Source organism: Sinohyriopsis cumingii, chromosome 5, assembly GCF_028554795.1.
Source record: "Sinohyriopsis cumingii isolate HCF-2022 chromosome 5, ASM2855479v2, whole genome shotgun sequence".
In the NCBI taxonomy this organism is placed as follows: Eukaryota; Metazoa; Mollusca; class Bivalvia; order Unionida; family Unionidae; genus Sinohyriopsis; species Sinohyriopsis cumingii.
Window position 1 is genome coordinate 155,187,882 of NC_142965.1, and position 20,152 is coordinate 155,208,033.

Here is a 20,152-nt window from a genome sequence, read left to right on the forward strand (position 1 = left end):
TTTGTTTTTCACGTGTAGAGCGGTTCATTTGGTGTTTCCATCCCAATTATTTTATCGAGTCCGTGGCTTTTAGGGTCCATTGCAGTTCCTATATTAATGTTGTCATTTTGGAGTTTAATGGCTTGATATGCTAACATTGGTGAGGTGCAATAAATATTTGTCTTCACTGGTACACTTGTAGAATATATTTTCCGGGGGCATATTTATGTCATCGGTGACTGTGCGTTCTAGGGATATAGCAATACGTTCAATTAGAAACACATCCTTTAGGCCTTTTTGCTCTGTGGCTCTAACAGTCATTTTCGTCCAAAAACTGTTACGTAGACAAGTATGTCCTTCTTGATTAACTTTCTAGATCATTCTCTTATTTGTTGAGTCAATGTTGTTTTAGCATAATTACCGGGAAATGTAACAGGTGTCGAAATTGGCGAGGCCAGAACCGAACACCTTGGCCACAAGTTTGCTCTTGAGGACAAGGGGATAGTCGAAAACCTTTTCCTTTATCCTTACAACTTTTCGAGACTCTATGCATCCACGAGAGGCTCCGCCTTAAACCATCTTTTACAGAGATGCTGGTCCCGGATAACGCATGCGTGGAAACTTTCAACTGAATTCAGGTATTTTGTTATCTTCGTGACTACTAACTTTTCGAGTCGACCTCTATTCAACAGGACAATTTTGCGCTGATGCGACATATTATTTAAAACGTTGCAGGTTCAAGTGCCATTCTTTGAATGTTTCACTGACATGTTAATGACACGCATTCGGTTACTAAACTCTTGTCGGAGAGTATCACTGCAATCCATCTGAAATTGGGAACAGCTGTGGGAGCAGGTGGATTAATCATGCTTTAAGAACAAGTCCACCACAGACTGCTGAAGCAGGTCTAGATGCTCGAGGTTAAAGTAATAAATCGGGTACACCGCTGTTAGTCAAGATGGAAAATCTGCAAGCCCATGCCAGCATTTTGGTCTCATCCTATGTATTTCAACAGCCGATAATATACACGCGCGACTTGATTGTGAAGAAAGTCTAGAAATATGTCTTGGTTGGGTTCTTGGTGACCGGTACCTTAGTCATTCTCAGATTTGAAAATATCATCGAACTTACTACTTGTTGTCCATATGGACCATGCATTGACATGCTGCAAACACGTGTCGTAGTGTGTCGACACCTTATTGGGTACTTTTGTGCTACGAGAATTCTGCTCGAACAGGGCTTAGTGTTGAGTTTGTGGTCATCTCGAGGAATGAAATCGCAAACGTTCTGCCAGATTCTGTGACTGATATCAAAAGTTCTTCTGTCGCCACTGATGGACTCATTGAAGGCATCCAAGGCGTACGTTGGCATGACGCAACTGTACCGTCGTTAGTGATGGTAGCATCATGCCAAATTGCATCGTTGTTGTATTGCTGCATTTACGAGTTAGGGTGACTGTGTTTCTGGTTCCGAAAATAATCTTTTCATCTAATTTCTTATGTGAGACAACCGCAATCCGTTCCTCATCAAAAGATTTTCATTCAATGAATCGGCTATAACGTGTTGAGCGACTTCACTGATAATTCTACTGATCCCAAATCTCATGAGATCAAAGATTGTTCAGCCAATGAGCAGCAATGCGTTTATTGCTATGAGCGACTCTCATTCCATCCTGTTTAGCAATCAGTGTAGCACGCGAGCCAAGGCTCGCAAGAGCTTTGGGGGATCCCGTGAACAATTCATAAACAACATCGTCAAAACCATGTCCGTGATATGTCGTGCGAACAGGTTTTCTAGTGTTAACAATACGAAAAGTTCGATCTCGTGTATAAATTCACCGAAGACATCCAGTATCTCAAAGAATCCTCACAAATGCAGTTTCTCAACATCTTCTGGATGTGGTCTTCGGAGTAGACTTTTATAATTTTCCCTTGAATACAAAATAAAAATTTAACCATAACTCAAAGTATTGTGAATTAAATTGTCCTAAGAGTTCTATCACAATTTCAAATGTATAGAGTTCCAAACATTCCAGTGGTGATCCAAATAAATTCCAGTTTTAAATGTGAGATGTCCCAACTGCCTGCAATGTGGCGATGTGTTAAGAGTCTCGATGCATCGCTTTGATTTAATCCAAATGTCCTTGAATTAATTCACAATAATCCTAAAATAGTGATTTAGTCCGAAAATATTAAGCACTTTATAATTCCAGTGACTAAATTAAATAAATAAGTTCCTCTCAAATTAAAACTGACAGAGTTCGCTTTGGATGTTAAAGAAGATATGAGCAAATCTAATAGAATCAACTTTAATATAAAAGCCTAAGATACAATTTAGGAGACAGGATGAAGGTCAATTTCCTATAAAAATTCATTCTCGTTTTCCGGTTCCGTATCACCATCCTCTCTAATAGGACTGGAAATAATTTTCCTGGTTATGATAGCAGCGCTCCTGTAGATGAAATTCTAACATTTGCCTAACAAAACTCTCACGTTATATAAGAAGCATTGCTTTATATTCAAAATATTTAAAAGGTCCATACGACATTTTTGTCACTACACCGACAATAAATATTTATTCCCTATTTTTCAAGTAGTAATATTGTCGAAAGATTCGTCTGACACAAGAACACAGTATGCTATAACTGGTTGACTAAATGTATCAGCTAGACGGAAAGAGAATTGTTTCAAAGGTAATTTTGTCTACCCTGCTTTTGTCTTAAAATGCTCACACAATGTGACCACTAATTTCAGTATTTCAAACTATGTATATCTCCATGCTTCTTTGATTTGTTTCTTTCTTCCTTTTCCTATCGGCAAGATGTTATATGTGCTACTTGTAAAATAAAACTCTAATTTTGGTTTCAAACTGTTGCAAGTAATCTTTACATCTACATTTATTATCTACATATTTGTTTTAGACCTCATTAAATACGTATTTTGGCAACATCTTATAATTCAACTCTCTCAAAGAACATAAGATCCATAGAAATAAAAAATTTGACATAAGTAGAATTATGTTACCTTTTCTTGGGCCATATCTGTATTGCCACTCATATTCTTATTTTGTGATTTACACACAAAAAGTTAACATAATACATCAAAAAAAGGATGATAAAAATAGTATATAAATCTCATTACCTGCCGTGTAATACCTACTGTGTTTATTACACCTCTCTCCACCTGTCTTGTAACAGCATTTATAATACCTCTCTCGAACTGTCTTGTAAGAATTATGAAATGTATTATGGCTCTCACCAACTGTCCTGTAATAATTATTAAATGTATTATGTCTCTCACCAACTGTCTTGTAAGAATCATGAAATGTATTATGTCTCTCACAAACTTTCTTGTAAGAATTATGAAATGTAATATGGCTCTCACCAACTGCCTTGTAAGAAGCATGAATCTTATTATGTCTCTCACCAACTGTTTTGTAAGAATTACGAAATGTATTATGGCTCTCGCCAACTGTCTTTTAAGAATTATGAAATGTATTATGTCTCTCACCAACTGTCCTGTAAGAATTATGAAATGTATTATGACTCTCACCAAATGTTTTGTAAGAATTATGAATGTATTATGTCTCTCACCAACTGTCTTGTACGAATTGTGAAATGTATTATGTCTCTCACCAACTGTCTTGTAAGAATTGTGAAATGTATTATGTCTCTCACACCAACTGTCTTGTAAAAATTGTGAAATGTATTATGGCTCTCACCAACAGTCTTGTAAGAATTGTGAAATGTATTATGGCTCTCACCAACTGTCCTGTAAGAATTGTGAAATGTATTATGTCTCTCACCAACTGTCTTGTAAGAATTGTGAAATGTATTATGTCTCTCACCAACTGTCTTGTAAGAATTGTGAAATGTATTATGTCTCTCACACCAACTGTCTTGTAAAAATTGTGAAATGTATTATGGCTCTCACCAACTGTCCTGTAAGAATTGTGAAATGTATTATGTCTCTCACCAACTGTCCTGTAAGAATTGTGAAATGTTATGTCTCTCACCAACTGTCTTGTACGAATTGTGAAATGTATTATGTCTCTCACCAACTGTCCTGTAAGAATTGTGAAATGTATTATGTCTCTCACCAACTGTCCTGTAAGAATTGTGAAATGTATTATGTCTCTCACCAACTGTCTTGTATGAATTGTGAAATGTATTATGTCTCTCACCAACTGTCCTGTAAGAATTATGAAATGTATTATGTCTCTCACCAACTGTCTTGTACGAACTGTGAAATGTATTATGTCTCTCACCAACTGTCCTGTAAGAATTGTGAAATGTATTATGTCTCTCACCAACTGTCCTGTAAGAATTGTGAAATGTTATGTCTCTCACCAACTGTCTTGTACGAATTGTGAAATGTATTATGTCTCTCACCAACTGTCCTGTAAGAATTGTGAAATGTATTATGTCTCTCACCAACTGTCCTGTAAGAATTGTGAAATGTATTATGTCTCTCACCAACTGTCTTGTATGAATTGTGAAATGTATTATGTCTCTCACCAACTGTCCTGTAAGAATTATGAAATGTATTATGTCTCTCACCAACTGTCTTGTACGAACTGTGAAATGTATTATGTCTCTCACCAACTGTCCTGTAAGAATTGTGAAATGTATTATGTCTCTCACCAACTGTCCTGTAAGAATTGTGAAATGTATTATGTCTCTCACCAACTGTCCTGTAAGAATTGTGAAATGTATTATGGCTCTCACCAACTGTCCTGTAAGAATTGTGAAATGTATTATGTCTCTCACCAACTGTCTTGTATGAATTGTGAAATGTATTATGTCTCTCACCAACTGTCCTGTAAGAATTATGAAATGTATTATGTCTCTCACCAACTGTCCTGTAAGAATTATGAAATGTATTATGTCTCTCACCAACTGTTTTGTATGAATTGTGAAATGTATTATGTCTCTCACCAACTGTCTTGTATGAATTGTGAAATGTATTATGTCTCTCACCAACTGTCCTGTAAGAATTATGAAATGTATTATGTCTCTCACCAACTGTCTTGTATGAATTGTGAAATGTATTATGTCTCTCACCAACTGTCCTGTAAGAATTATGAAATGTATTATGTCTCTCACCAACTGTCCTGTAAGAATTATGAAATGTATTATGTCTCTCACCAACTGTCCTGTAAGAATTATGAAATGTATTATGTCTCTCACCAACTGTCTTGTATGAATTGTGAAATGTATTATGTCTCTCACCAACTGTCCTGTAAGAATTATGAAATGTATTATGTCTCTCACCAACTGTCCTGTAAGAATTATGAAATGTATTATGTCTCTCACCAACTGTCCTGTAAGAATTATGAAATGTATTATGTCTCTCACCAACTGTTTTGTAAGAACATTGGTCTTATTATACTTTCTCCATTTTGTTTTATAGCTATTGTAAATAATTCTCGATCAGACTTGAACTATATTTGCGGTCGTTGAAATTAACTTAAATAGCAGACTTGCTAGGAAACATTATATCATTAGGATTTTTGACTTTTGATTAAGGACCTGCTGATAGTAAATCTCTTCACCTTGAGTTGGAACACATGATATTATGTTATACTTACTCCATAGCCATGTTATATGGGAAAGTATTCATACTCAAGTACTAGCACCATAGATTGTAGGCCAGTCCGGCATTTGGGTTGAAGCATCGGTTGAGTGAAGATAAAACATACCGGTAGGAATAGTGTCCTATTCTCTCTCTCTCTCCTACGATGAACTATGTTCAAAGTTTGTCTTCTTCTATTGTTGTTGTCATTGTTCTAGTGTTTAACGCCATTTTTCAGCACAAGATAGGCTATACATGGCGGCCAGTATAACTGGTGGAGGAAGAACCCTGGAAAACCCAGGGAAGAACCACCGACCCACGAGAAGCTACTGGCAGGCTTTCCCACGTACCCAAGCTAGCCGAGCCTTGGACTCGAACCAACGCAGACAGGTGAGATGGCAGTGATCCGGAACGGTGAGCGCTTTAGACGTCTACATCTATAGTACTCCCTCTAGACGAAGGTTTAATTTAACTTCTGTTCAAGTCTCTCTCTCTCTCTCTCTCTCTCTCGATGGCAAATTATCTCCAATGTTTGTATCGCTATTTTTGTATATTTTGTGGGGATCATTGCTTCCTTAAATCTCAAGATCGAGTAAGTTGTTGTTTTCTCAGCAATATCTCTTCAAATAATATTTATAATCATAATCATAACACAACTATTTATGTATATACAAGTATTGTTTCATAAACCATTGCATGTTGATTAATTTGGATAAGCCGAAGGGTAAATGAATTACGTTAATTTTCTTTTGTAAGTAGGTAACAGCCTTGACCCAGCTAAATTTACGACCTGCTGTAAATCATCTCCATTCTGGACCATAATAAAAGTGACATAACAACAAGTGCTCTCAAAAACCTACACTTGTTGTGGAGGTATGAAGTGCGATGAGTTTGTGCCTTTAAAATACTGCGAATTTCTTACTATTTGGTGTAAAATTATTTTAACGAATAGTACGATATGGCTCAGCTTGTTTTAACGTTTTCTTGAGGGAGTCTAATGCAACACATTGCACAACAAATTATGAACGTCCTTGCTGTCGGGGTGGGGGTGGGGGTTACTGATCTTAAGCAACCACCATCATGAAATATATTTTACCAGAAAAAAGTTAAAACGGACTAAAATGGGCAATTACCGTGCAAATTGTAATCAATTATCTTTCTCGTGCTTTCTTTGATTTTCAGGTTTTGGATAAGACATGTAGATGCAGTAGAAAAGCGTTGTTAATTTTATTTGACGGCTAGAGAGCGGTTTAACCATAAACAAATACATTTGTAGGACACATATTTTTAATTATATTTTCGATGATAAAATACATTCTTCTGATGCAAATCTCGTGGGTTAAGATTAAACTTCACATTTGACAAACGAGTAAAAGCCATCAAAATATAATGTTTTGCTGCAAGAAATCAAAGCATCCAAGTTACCATCCTTCGGGAACTCCAAGTAACCGTTCGTGGGACTCTCAAACTTGGCGTCCTTCTGGGACCAGTCTCCTGGTTGCTGCCATAGACTTTGGAACTACCTACTCAGGCTGGGCATTTTCCTTTAAGCATGAATTTGAAAAAGAACCCGAAAAAATCAGCGCAAAACAGTGGATTGGAGGACAACTCGTAACTGGGAAAGCTCCTACCACGGTATTGATAAAACCGGATGGGAAGACTTTGGATTCCTTCGGTTATGAAGCTGAATCAAAGTATGCCGAACTAACATCTAAAGAAAATGATGAGCATGAGACGTGGTATTACTTCCGCCGTTTCAAAATGATGCTGCATGAGAAAATGGTGAGAAAAGAAAACAAATAAAGAAGATGAATATACAGATGTACATAGTTTATTTTCTATAAATCAAATAGCATTGGACATAGATCCATTAAGCAGAGAATGTGAAATTGCGTACTGGTTTTAATTCCAGCTTTACAGTTATTTATAAATTATGAAAAAGTTACTGTCTAAAGATAAAACAGACTTTTATACAAACCTTGATCAGTCAACACACAGAGACACACACGGACTGATTCACACACACACACACACACACACACAGAGATATATATATATATATATATATATATATATATATATATATATATATATATATATATATATATATATATATATATATATGTATATATATATAATTTCAAAATGTTGTATACTCATCGTCAGTCATACTTTTAAAAATATGAATAAATTTTGCACGGTGAAGATAGCACTTGATCCCAGCCCTTTTGATCCAAGAATGTAATCCTCGCCGGCATATGAATCCTTTATCCTGTAAAAACTTGATGGGCTCGGGATAGATTAGCGCACCACGGCACAATGTTTAGCAAATATGTTTCTGATGGTAAGTGATTCCAGCCACGAAGAAATATCAATAGCTATTTTTGATAATCTAAGTTAAAGTAGTTGTATAAAGGTAGTTCTTGACTTTTTATCACAGGACCTAAAACGAGATCTAGAACTGGAAGATGAAACAAAAAAGAAGACCTTACCAGCAAAGACGGTCTTTTCCCTCGCCATTCGATTTCTCAAGGAGGACATGCTAAATACAAGCAGAGATCGACTGGCCGGTGATGCGATCCGAGAAGATGAGATCACGTGGGTATTGACCGTTCCGGCTATTTGGAATGACGCTGCCAAACAGTTTATGAGGGAGGCCGCTGTTGAGGTTTCTTGCAAATTGATATTATTACTCTGAACAGTTTCTTCCAAAACACATCATAAAGCATCTCAAATCTGTCCAGAACTATTACGTTATGCTTTTGACTTTGCTAACCCAAGCTGTGTGCTTCTTTGTCTCATTTCATTTACTGTTCCAATGTGGGTTCACGATAGGTTTCACTACACGATTTACTTTATAATCAGACTGGAATGATCTAATTCATTTCAACCATCTGGACATGTGTCCGTGTCTTTCACCACTTTCTTATCTTTCAAGTTCGAAGACGGTTTCTACTATTTTACGTTTGGGTCAATCGCAATGTTTGAGTCACAGTTCATACTAAATATGATAGGGATTTTTTTTGCGCTGGCTGGGCTGATTTTCCCCGTTAAATACTAGTGCCTCGAAGAAAAAAGCCATCATTAAGTTTGTGAAACATGATACAAACGACGTCATAAGTAACACTAAGTTAAAATACATCTAAAAAAGAACTAATCCCGCTGAATATGAAGCTTACTTTCTGCTGGCATCAAATATGCGAATTAGCGTCTTTTGTTTTTAGTATAAATTGAATTTATTTCAGTAAATGCTCACAACTCGGCCTCGCATTACAAAGCATTTGGGCGCTTTTGTAATGGCTGATACCCCTGATGACAGCAACGATACAAATTGTTTTGACTACTTGATACCTTTGATGACAATGATACAAGTTGTTTTGACTGGTTGATACCTTGGATGACAGCAATGATACAAGTTATTTTAATGGTTGATATTCTTAATGACAGCAATGATACAAGTTGTTTTGACCGGTTGAAACTTTTGATGACAGCAATGATACAAGTTGTTTTGACTGGTTGAAACCTCTTATAACAGCAATAATACAAGTTGTTTTGATTGGTTGGTGCCTTTGATGACAGCAATGATATAAGTTATTTATAAAGGTTGATATTCTTGATGACAGAAATGATACAAGTTGCTTCGAATGGTTTATTCTTTTGATGACAGCAATGATACAAGTTGTTTTGATCGTGATACTTTTGATGACAGAAATGATAAAAGTTGTTTTGACCTGTTGATACTTTTGATGACACAATGATACCGGTTGTTTTGATAGGTTGAAACTTTTGATGACAACACTGATACAAGTTGTTTTGACTGGTTGATACTTTTGATGACAACAATTATACAAGTTGTTTTAATGGTTGATATTCTTGATGACAGCAATGATACAAGTTGTTTTGACCGGTTGATACGTTTGATGACAGCAATAATACAAGTTATTTTGACTGGTTGAAACTTTTGATGACAGCAATGATACAAGTTGTTTTGACCGGTTGATACTTTTGATGACAACAATGATACAAGTTTATTTAACTAGTTAATACCTCTTATAACAGCAATAATACAAATTGTTTTGATTGGTTGGTGCCTTTGATGACGGCAATAATACAAGTTATTTTAAAGGTTGCTTTCTTGATGACATAAATGATACAATTTGTTTTGACTTGTTGATACCTTTGATGACAGCAATGACACAAGTTATTTTGACTGGTTGAAACTTTTGATGACAGCAATGATACAAGTTGTTCTGACTGGTTGATACTTTTGATGACAGCAATGATACAAGTTGTTCTGACTGGTTGAAACTTTTCATGACAGCAATGATACAAGTTATTTTGACCGGTTGATACCTTTGATGACAGCAATGATACAAGTTGTTCTGACTGGTTGAAACTTTTCATGACAGCAATGATACAAGTTATTTTGAGCGGTTGATACCTTTGATGACAGCAATGATACAAGTTGTTCTGACTGGTTGAAACTTTTCATGACAACAATGACACAAGTTGTTTTGACTGGTTGATACTTTTGATGACAGCAATGATACAAGTTGTTTTGACCGGTTGATACTTTTGATGACAACAATGATACAAGTTGTTTTGACTGGTTGATAATTTTGATGACAACAATGATACAAGTTGTTTTGACCGGTTGATACCTTTGATGACAGCAATGATACAAGTTGTTCTGACTGGTTGAAACTTTTCATGACAGCAATGATACAAGTTATTTTGACCGGTTGATACCTTTGATGACAGCAATGATACAAGTTGTTCTGACTGGTTGAAACTTTTCATGACAACAATGACACAAGTTGTTTTGACTGGTTGATACTTTTGATGACAGCAATGATACAAGTTGTTTTGACCGGTTGATACTTTTGATGACAACAATGATACAAGTTGTTTTGACTGGTTGATAATTTTGATGACAACAATGATACAAGTTGTTTTGACCGGTTGATACCTTTGATGACAGCAATGATACAAGTTGTTCTGACTGGTTGATACTTTTCATGACAACAATGACACAAGTTGTTTTGACTGGTTGATACTTTTGATGACAGCAATGATACAAGTTGTTTTGACCGGTTGATACTTTTGATGACAACAATGATACAAGTTGTTTTGACTGGTTGATACTTTTGATGACAACAATGATACAAGTTGTTTTGACTGGTTGATAATTTTGATGACAACAATGATACAAGTTGTTTTGACTGGTTGATAATTTTGATGACAACAATGATACAAGTTGCTTTGACCGGTTGATACTTTTGATGACAACAATGATACAAGTTGTTTTGACCGGTTGATACTTTTAATGACAACAATGATACAAGTTGTTTTGACTGGTTGATAATTTTGATGACAACAATGATACAAGTTGCTTTGACTGGTTTATACCTTTGATGACAGCAATGATACAAGTTGTTTTGACTGGTTGATACCTTTGATGACAGCAATGATACAAGTTGTTTTGACCGGTTGATACCTTTGATGACAGCAATGATACAAGTTGCTTTGACCGGTTGATACTTTTGATGACAGCAATGATACAAGTTGCTTTGACTGGTTGATACTTTTGATGACAGCAATGATACAAGTTGCTTTGACTGGTTTATACCTTTGATGACAGCAATGATACAAGTTGTTTTGACCGGTTGATACCTTTGATGACAGCAATGATACAAGTTGCTTTGACTGGTTTATACCTTTGATGACAGCAATGATACAAGTTGCTTTGACTGGTTTATACCTTTGATGACAGCAATGATACAAGTTGCTTTGACTGGTTTATACCTTTGATGACAGCAATGATGCAAGTTATGACAGTCTCATAGAGGTATGTGAATCAGATTCTTTTAGGTAGTTCAACAAGTCAGAAATTTCTTTGCCAGTCTTTTAATAAAATAACACAGTTGTGAAGATAGTTGCCATGTATACTAGCCTATAGACGGGATCTAATCACAAGCTACATAGACCCAGATCTGCATTGCATTATGCCCCGGCAGATGAGGGTCTATCTTCTTCGACACGACTTACACTCGAATATTTGTCTACAAGTCATCATAGAAGGACAAAATGTTAATTCAATCAGTCGACACGACTTATACACAAATATTTGTCTTCAGTTCATCATAGAAGGAAAAAGTGTTAATTCAGTCAGTCGCAAAATATATAAACATGTTGATGTTGCAATTACCATTTGATTGAATTAACAAAAATGCATGTTTAAATGACTTCAGACTTTAATCAAGTGAAATAAACTGCTACAAAGAAACATACATGCACTGGCTTCCATTTCCCTTACATTTGTAAAAAAATAATAATATACCTTTGGTGTAAAATTCGAATGCTTTTTATGGTCAGTCTAAACATTTTCATATTCGAATATTGTTCTGACATCCTTATAACTTTTAACATACGAGCTAATGAATAGAAGATAACAATATAAGTAACAATACAAACGCCTGATTCATTCGATCAGGGCCAAATGTGTTTTATATGTCGATAAACATTTTTAAATAATACTTTGCCCTAAGACAGGGGCCAAATGTGTTTTTTATATGTCATTAAACCCATTGAAAGAATACTTCACCCTAAAACAGGGGCCAAAAGTGTTGTATATGTCGATAAACTTCATCCTAAAGTAGGCGTTAGATGTGTTGTATAAAATTATGTTGGTAAATCCGTTCAAATAATGCTTTATCCTAAATCAAGGGTCAAATGTGTTGCATATATCGATAAATCCATTCAAATAATGCTTTACCCTAAATCAAGGGTTAAATGTGTTGCATATATCGATAAACCCATTCAAATAATGTTTTACCCTAAATCAAGGGTCAAATGTGTTGCATATATCGATAAAACCATTCAGATAATGCTTTACACTAAATCAAGATGGTTCACATGTCCCATATCACTTTGCATTTGAAAAGTGGGTACATAAGTCCAATATCCCTTCGCATTTGAAAAGTGGTTATACAAGTCCCACATCCCTTCGTATTTGAAAAGTGGGTACATAACTCCGGTATAACTTTGCATTGGAAAAAGTGGGTACATAAGTCACATATCCCTTCGCATTTGAAAAGTGGGTGCATAAGTCCCATATCCCCTTACATTTGAAAATCTGGCATATAAGTCCCATATCACTTTGCATTTCAAAAGTGGGTGCCTAAGTCCAATATCACCTTACATTTGAAGAGCTGGCAGATAAGTAACATTTCCTTTTACATTTGAAAAGCGGGTACATCATTCCCATATCAATTTTCATTTGGAAATTGGTTACATAAGTCCCATACCCATTTAAATTAGAAAAATATGTGCATAAGTCCAATATCCCATTACATTTCAAAAGTGGGTACATAAGTATCATTTCCCTTTTCATTTGAAAAGTAGGTAAAATGTCCCATCTCTCTCTTCATATAATTTGATATCTAACGTCTCAGCAAAAATTCGACGAAATTTTCAACTGTTTCTCTGACGTGCATTCACTTAATAATGTGACAAACAACTTTACTAACGAAGGATATTTCTATCAGTTCAATGGATCACATGGTAAACTTATACAAATTACGGATGGTACAAAAGAGAAGTTATCCCGTAGATAAAAAGAATTGCATGGTGATTACGTATTTTTATTATTTTATTGTTATACAAAAATAAATCTTTCGCAACGTTTCAAATTGCGCAACAATAAACATGATGAAATTTGTTTGGTTCTTTTCAAAAATTCACTTTCAGGCCGGTATTAAAAACGAAAACTTGAAGATCGCTTTGGAACCAGAAGCCGCTTCTATCTTTTGCCGTCTTCTTCCAGTTGAAAAAATGGAGGGAGCAGGTGTGTCGTCCTTCATGGCAGGGTCCAGGTACATGGTGCTGGATGCAGGAGGTAATTTTTAAAAAAAGGAAAGTTTGCTAAATCGATAACGAGGAATAAATTTGGAAAGGGATCATATGGATATTACGGCATAAAGACTATTCTGGTACACTGCATTATTTACATGAACTGTGGGGTGTTTTGAAGCCAGGCGAACATATACGTGGATGAAACAGTTATTCCATGTCAGGCAATAACAGAGTCTTATTTTACAAAAGGTGTGAAAAAGACACACCAGTAAATATCCATCCAGCTTATATAAAATAAATAAATTATATATATATGATTTAATAAGATGCACAGAAATTATCATGACCTTCCTTGATGCAATCTGGGCAATCCCGAAGTTTTCGAAGAGTGTTGGAAGAGTGACTGCTGGATAAAGTCAGAATATGCAATCAATAAATAACGTTATATGTTGGTGTTAATTAGACTCTTTACTGTAATTTTATGTCTTTTTAAAACCATTCCTAATGTTGCTGCAGGAAAACAAATGGAACATATAAACGAAAGTCACTTAAAATTTATAGAAAAATGAAAGAACATAAATTTCTCAAAATATTTATTCTAAAAGCAACGACCAGAAATGTGAAAATGTTGCAGCAACTTGGAGAAAAAAAAAAGATTCACGAAGCACAGAACAATGCGATAGTCACGTGTAACAAACAAAATACCATCGCTGACACGTGCTTAGTACCTGATGAATCTGATTTACTCCACCTTGCTGCGATACCGACAGGTTTCTAGTCGTTGTTCTCAGAATATATATGTTGAGAATTACGAGTGCATTATATTTATTTGCAAACATTACGTGACTTTTATTTAATATTATCGAATTCTATGTATAACAACTCTGGCAATGGTTTATTTTTTATATCACATGACTATTGGACCTCTGATGTCATTGACATGTAGGTTGCAAGATTTTTTTAATCACGTAACTATGAATGCAAATGGCGATTTCCAGGTCAAGTTTCATCAAAGCTGTAGTTTCTTCTAGTCTGTCAACAGATTAAAAATATAACGAATGTTATATTCGAAATTTTCTAAGAAAATAAATCATATTCATATCGATTTCATGCAGGTATATCTCGATGAAAGATCGTTCAAGTTTTGCTAGGCCGGCTAGTAAGCGGTTACTTAATGCCGACACCAAATGGTGTCGGCAAATTCCAGCTTTTCGATAGGCAGAGGACTCTAACACTACATTCCAACGCAAATATAAAAAATGGGGTGGCAAGGGTCAGAGAAAACTCGGACTACAGACAAAGTAAGTAGTATAGTGGGATACTTTAGGGTCTATGGAAATGCCAGTCAAAAAGGTCGTGGGACTGTTTAGGGTCTATGGGAAATTCAACATGGGGGCAAAACCTTGTAGTAGTATAGGGTCAATGGATGCCCCAGTCCAAAAGGTGTCCCGGCACTAAGGGGTCTCTGGGAATTTAACATGGGCTGGCATGTATAGGGATAATGGGAATTTAGCATGGGAATGACACCTGGGGAATTGAACACGGTTGACATCACGGTCTTTATAGGGTCAAAACTATTTAGAGGGTGAAATGCATTTATAGGGACAAAGGTTAATAGGGACAAACATAGTCATACAGAAACAAACAAGTGCACATTCAAGCAAGGAAGATGGAAACACACAGAAACGAGGACAGAAATGTTATAAAGAAAGACTCACAGATAGAATAGAGACTCGAAAAAGAAAAGTCTATTCTATGGGTACAAAAACATTTATTGAAGTATATACATGGGCTCTCTGGCCTGTGCTTTGGTCTAATCACTATCCATTTAAAACATACACATTTGGACATGAAACAAACCTTTTTACGAGTTATTTAGTTCTTGGTTCTAGTAAACTACTTTTTAAAATTAAAGCTCACGCCTTTCTAAAAATCGCTGCATATACAACGTATTTACACTAAATGTTCATTTATAAGAAAAAGCTAAAACAAAACAAGCAACAAACAATCAAATTGGACAAAGTTCATATTTCTCTCTATATCTGTCACACGTTGTTTATAATCTGGTCAACTACCACTTCTTTCCCATCACGTACTCCCCTTTCATTCGTAAATCTGATGTTATGTCCATCGTGCTATGTACACTTATCGGTAAGCAGATCTAGTGCAGTCAGTGTCTTCTTCCCATAGAGGTACAACGTATGACATATGAATGATCACTTTTCCATTGGTGATGTCAAATTTTTCTCTCATCGTCTGCACGTCTTCAATAGCCCTCAAAGGTTTGGAAGAAGTTAATTCTGCATGTGTGCTAAACCCGAGACATACAGTGAGTTCAAACTGTCGTGATACATAGATAGGCTCAAACGACCTCGATCTCTGACTTGGCACTGACGTTTGAGTTTCTCTAACAGTCAGTAAAGTAGGTCCGTAATGAAATCTGCTGCTTCCTCAGGTGGAACGTCAGACGCGAAGTCTTTAAATTTCACCGTGTAGGTGTAAGTTATCGTCCTAAATATTCTCGAAGTTGCTGTCTGAGTCATTCGGATGCTAAAGTACTCCTTTAGGTCTACTGAATCCTTTCCCTTTTTGGACGCACTTTGCTGTGACGGTATAGTGGTGAAAGAGGTCAATGATGTTTGTTCCTTCTCTTTTTTCATCTGCGTAGAGAGATTCATCTTTCTCGTCGCTTGTCCTCGCAAAGAAGTGTCGTTCTTTGAAGTCGTCTCTTTATATACTGGGTGATGTCAGCACGTCCACGTAGCTTGTCATGGCGTTAGTACATAAACAACTAAGATGTGGTATTGCATTGGTGATGTGATCGCGAGGCATAGCATCACAGCTGAGGTTCTCGTTGGACTTGAGTAATACGCTCGATACTTGCTGTTTGAAATGATTCATCTTTCTCGATTGACGTTGGTAGTTACAATGAACTATTGGTCTTGGACGTTGTCCTTTTTTATATGCTGACCAATATCGACGTGACCGTACGGTAAAGTGAAGTAGTTGGGAAGACGAACTCTCTTCTGGTACACGATTTGATAGACTTTTTCCAAGGGTCGACTGACGATTTGGTGTGTGGGTAAACGTACAGTCTTTTGCGGTTCGTAGGTGGTCACTTTAAAGTTTGTATGCTGTCTAAACTGCAAGGCTTCTTGTTAACCACACTGAAACAGCAATCTGAAGCAAAAGAAGACGACCGCTTGAGACTTTCCATTCATTACGACAGTCTGAAGTCCCCCGTTTGGATCGAGTTTAGCAGCCTATTAGAATTGACACCTTCCAAAGTCATCAACAAGATTCAACACGTGCAACAATCTAATGACAAGTTTCACATAACCGAAGGAAAAGCGACACTGTTCATGACCCACGTTTCTCTTCCACAAGGGACAGGACTCAAAAAGGTGTTATTGGTGGACGAACTTTTCAGCACCAAAAAGAGCCTCGTTCAAATTAACAACACTCAAGACCAGACATGTTTAGCCCGTGCCATGGTGTTGGGATGAACGTATGCCGACAAGAACGACACGGCAGAATGAAAAAGAGCCTGGGCGAACATTGGATAATCGTACCGAGCCAAACAACGAAGTGAAGCAGAACTCCTGTTACAGCAAGCGAGGCTATCCAATGTAACACCCTCTGGCATTCTGGAAATGCAAATAAATTGCAAGATGTCCTGGCTGCATGCGACACCTTGAAAGTGAACCCTCATAAAGTGCGCGGACCTCTGTTGTTTCGAGGCAAAGATTTCAAAGACGGAAAATATATTCACGTCTATCATCACGACGAACATTTCAATGCCATTACCAGTATCACCCGATTCCTGGTATACAGTTATTATTGTGAGAAATGTGACTATGGCTATAACAATCGAGAGCAATACAAGCATTGTGGTTCGAGATGTGAGGGATGTTTGGCCTCTCAACCCTGTCTGGACGAAGGACAATAATGAGTGCATTGCCCTGCATGTCAGCGCACTTTTGTCAGTCCAAACTGTTGCCAACAACATCTGTAGACGCAAGGTTCACAGAAGAAAAGTGCTTGTCAACTTCTGAGATTGTGCCCTACTTGTGAAAAAGGGATACGTAAAAATAATGCCAAAGTTCACGAATGTTCAGGAGATAAACGATGTCACATTTGTCACCAAATCGTGGACTTGCAACACGAATGATACATTCAAGAATACCATTCCAAGCAAGAGGTAAACGATAACCACACGAAGAAAGGGAATCTCATCTCTTTCGATTTCGAATGCATGCAAGAGACTGGCATTCACATTACTAATTTCTGCGTGGCTCACCGATCATGCGAGAAGTGCATCCGAGAGCCTATCTTTAGTCACTGCTCTCACTGCAGCGAGATTCCTGGAGAACGTGAAAACATATTTCGGGGACCTAACACGCTGCCCGATTTCGCCTACTGGATCTTAGGCCCCATTGACGAGACATGGAGCCAAGTGGACATTGAACGTTATGGAGATTGTCATCGCCATGTCACGGTGGTGGCTCACAATTTCTAGGGATACGATGGACATTTTCTTTTGAGATACTAAACGGAACAAAGTACCGAAAGTGACTTTGAACGGAACCAAAAATCATTTCCATGCGAGTAGACCGAGTGCAGTTTAAAGATTCGATTAGTTACTTGGTCGTACCTTTGAGTAGAATGCCTAAAATGTTTGGAATGACAGAAATGACCATCAACACGCTGTTCTACCCCATTTGCCTGAGGCTCACTACTTCGACCCCGACAACATGCGCACCGAACAACGAGACGCTTTCTACGCTTGGTACCAGACTCACGCCTCGGACCCCTTCGACTTTCAGGAAGAAATGTTAAAGTATTGTCGTTCCGACGTGGACATTTTGTGGCGTTGCTCTGGAAAATTTCGAGAACTGTTCATGGAACACGGATTGATCGATCCTTTGAAAGAAGCCTGTACCATTGTCAAACCATGTTCCTTAGTGTACCGCCAACGATTCATGCCCGAAAACACCATAGTTGTCAAACGACGAACTTTATCAAAACGTCTATACTCGGTCAAAGCCCTACGCTGGTTACATTACTTGGGCGACAAGGAAGACAAATTGATTCAACATGCCCGAAACGAAGGAGGCGAAAAGACCATCGGAACATATTCGATGGATGGTTGGGACTTAAGAAAACCCAAGGTCGTGTACGAGTTTAACGGATTCTTATTTCACGGACGTCCCATCTGCTACCCTCAACGTGACACTGAAAGTCAGTTTTTACAACGTACCATGGAAGAGGTGTACGAGCCATTTGTCAGTGGCGCTTGAACTTAGAACAACAAGGATACCAAGTGGTGAAAATGTGGGAACACGAGCACTTTCACCGTTTGAAACCGACCAAACGTTTAAACGCATCGTGGAAAGTTACAAGCTGGTGGACCCACGGAACCCGAGGAACAATTTGTACGGAGGACGGACAAATGCCACCTGTTTGCTGTACCAAGCCGACGAGGAGAAAGGAGAAGAAATCAAGTAAATGGGCGTGTGTTTGCTGTATCCTTACGTGTGCACATATAGTCACGTTTCCGCAGGACACCTGCAATTGCTGACGAAACACATCGACATGGACAACATTCGACAATACGAAGGATTGATAAAGTGCAAAGTCTTGCCTCCCACGGACTTGTACCATCCAGTTTTACCTCACCATTGCCAAGGAAAACTGATGCTTCCTTTGTGCCGTACTTGTGCCGAAACGTGCAATCAAGACCGACCTTGTCAGCATACCCAGGAAGAACGTTCCTTGACGGGAACGTGGGTCAGCGTAAAATTATTTAAAGCTCTGGACCTGGGATACCAATTTTTAGACGTGTACGAAATTTACCACTTTCCCAAGACAGAACAGTACCACAAAGGCGACAAGACTCAGAAAGGTATTTTCGCAGACTACGTAGACGCCTATATGAAACTGAAACAAGAAGACAGCGGCTATCCTTCCTGGTGACACACTCCCGAAGACCAAAAGAAATTCAAGGAGAAATACCTGGAGCAGGAGGGCATCACTTTAGACCACGTGGAGAAAAACGAACGAAGGCGATCGTTTGCCAAAGTGATGTTAAATTGCTTGTGGGGTAAAATGGCACAACGACCGTGTTTACCCAAAACGGAGTATTTGACCGAACCTTTCAGATACTTTTAGATGATTCACGACAAAACCAAATACATGAAACGCGTGGACGTCGTTCGTGAGGACTTGATATTAGTCAATTACGAAGAAGAACTGGACTTTGTAGAAGCCGACAAATTTGGAAATGGCATTGCGGCTTACGTGACAGCCCATGCTGTACGAATACCGGGACCAAAAAGGAAAAGTGCACACGGAGTGTAAAGTGAAAGGACTGACCCTCAATTATCGCAACAGTCGGCTTGTGAACTTTGGCGTATTGAAAGAAGCCTTGCAGTCTGGACAGGATGAAAACTTTAAAGTGACCACCTACGAACCGCACAAGATTGTACGTTTACACACACCAAATCGTCAGTCGACCCTTGGAAAAAGTCTATCAAATTGTTTACCAGAAAAGAGTTCGCCTTCCGAACCACTTCACTTTTCCGTACGGACACGTCGATATTGGTCAGCATATATAAAGGGACAACGTCCAAGACTAATAGTTCATTGTAACTACCAACGTCAATCGAGAAAGATGAATCCTTTCAAACAGCAGGTATCGAGCGTAAGACTTAAGTCCAACGAGAAACTCACGTGTGATGATATGT

General features: G+C 37.6%; 1 protein-coding gene across 1 annotated transcript in view; it reads left to right on the plus strand.

Moving 5' to 3' along the window:
• Positions 1 to 5,529: 5,529 nt before the first annotated feature.
• The window catches only part of LOC149800505 (heat shock 70 kDa protein 12A-like), a 30,316-nt gene continuing 15,693 nt past the window's right edge, over positions 5,530 to 20,152 (plus strand). Inside the window, exons 1-4 of the mRNA XM_089960132.1 lie at positions 5,530 to 5,681; positions 6,735 to 7,334; positions 7,993 to 8,220; positions 13,302 to 13,449. Coding sequence (XP_089816258.1) covers positions 6,942 to 7,334; positions 7,993 to 8,220; positions 13,302 to 13,449 — 769 coding nt within the window. The 5' untranslated portion in view covers positions 5,530 to 5,681; positions 6,735 to 6,941. The remainder of the gene's footprint in view (positions 5,682 to 6,734; positions 7,335 to 7,992; positions 8,221 to 13,301; positions 13,450 to 20,152) is intronic.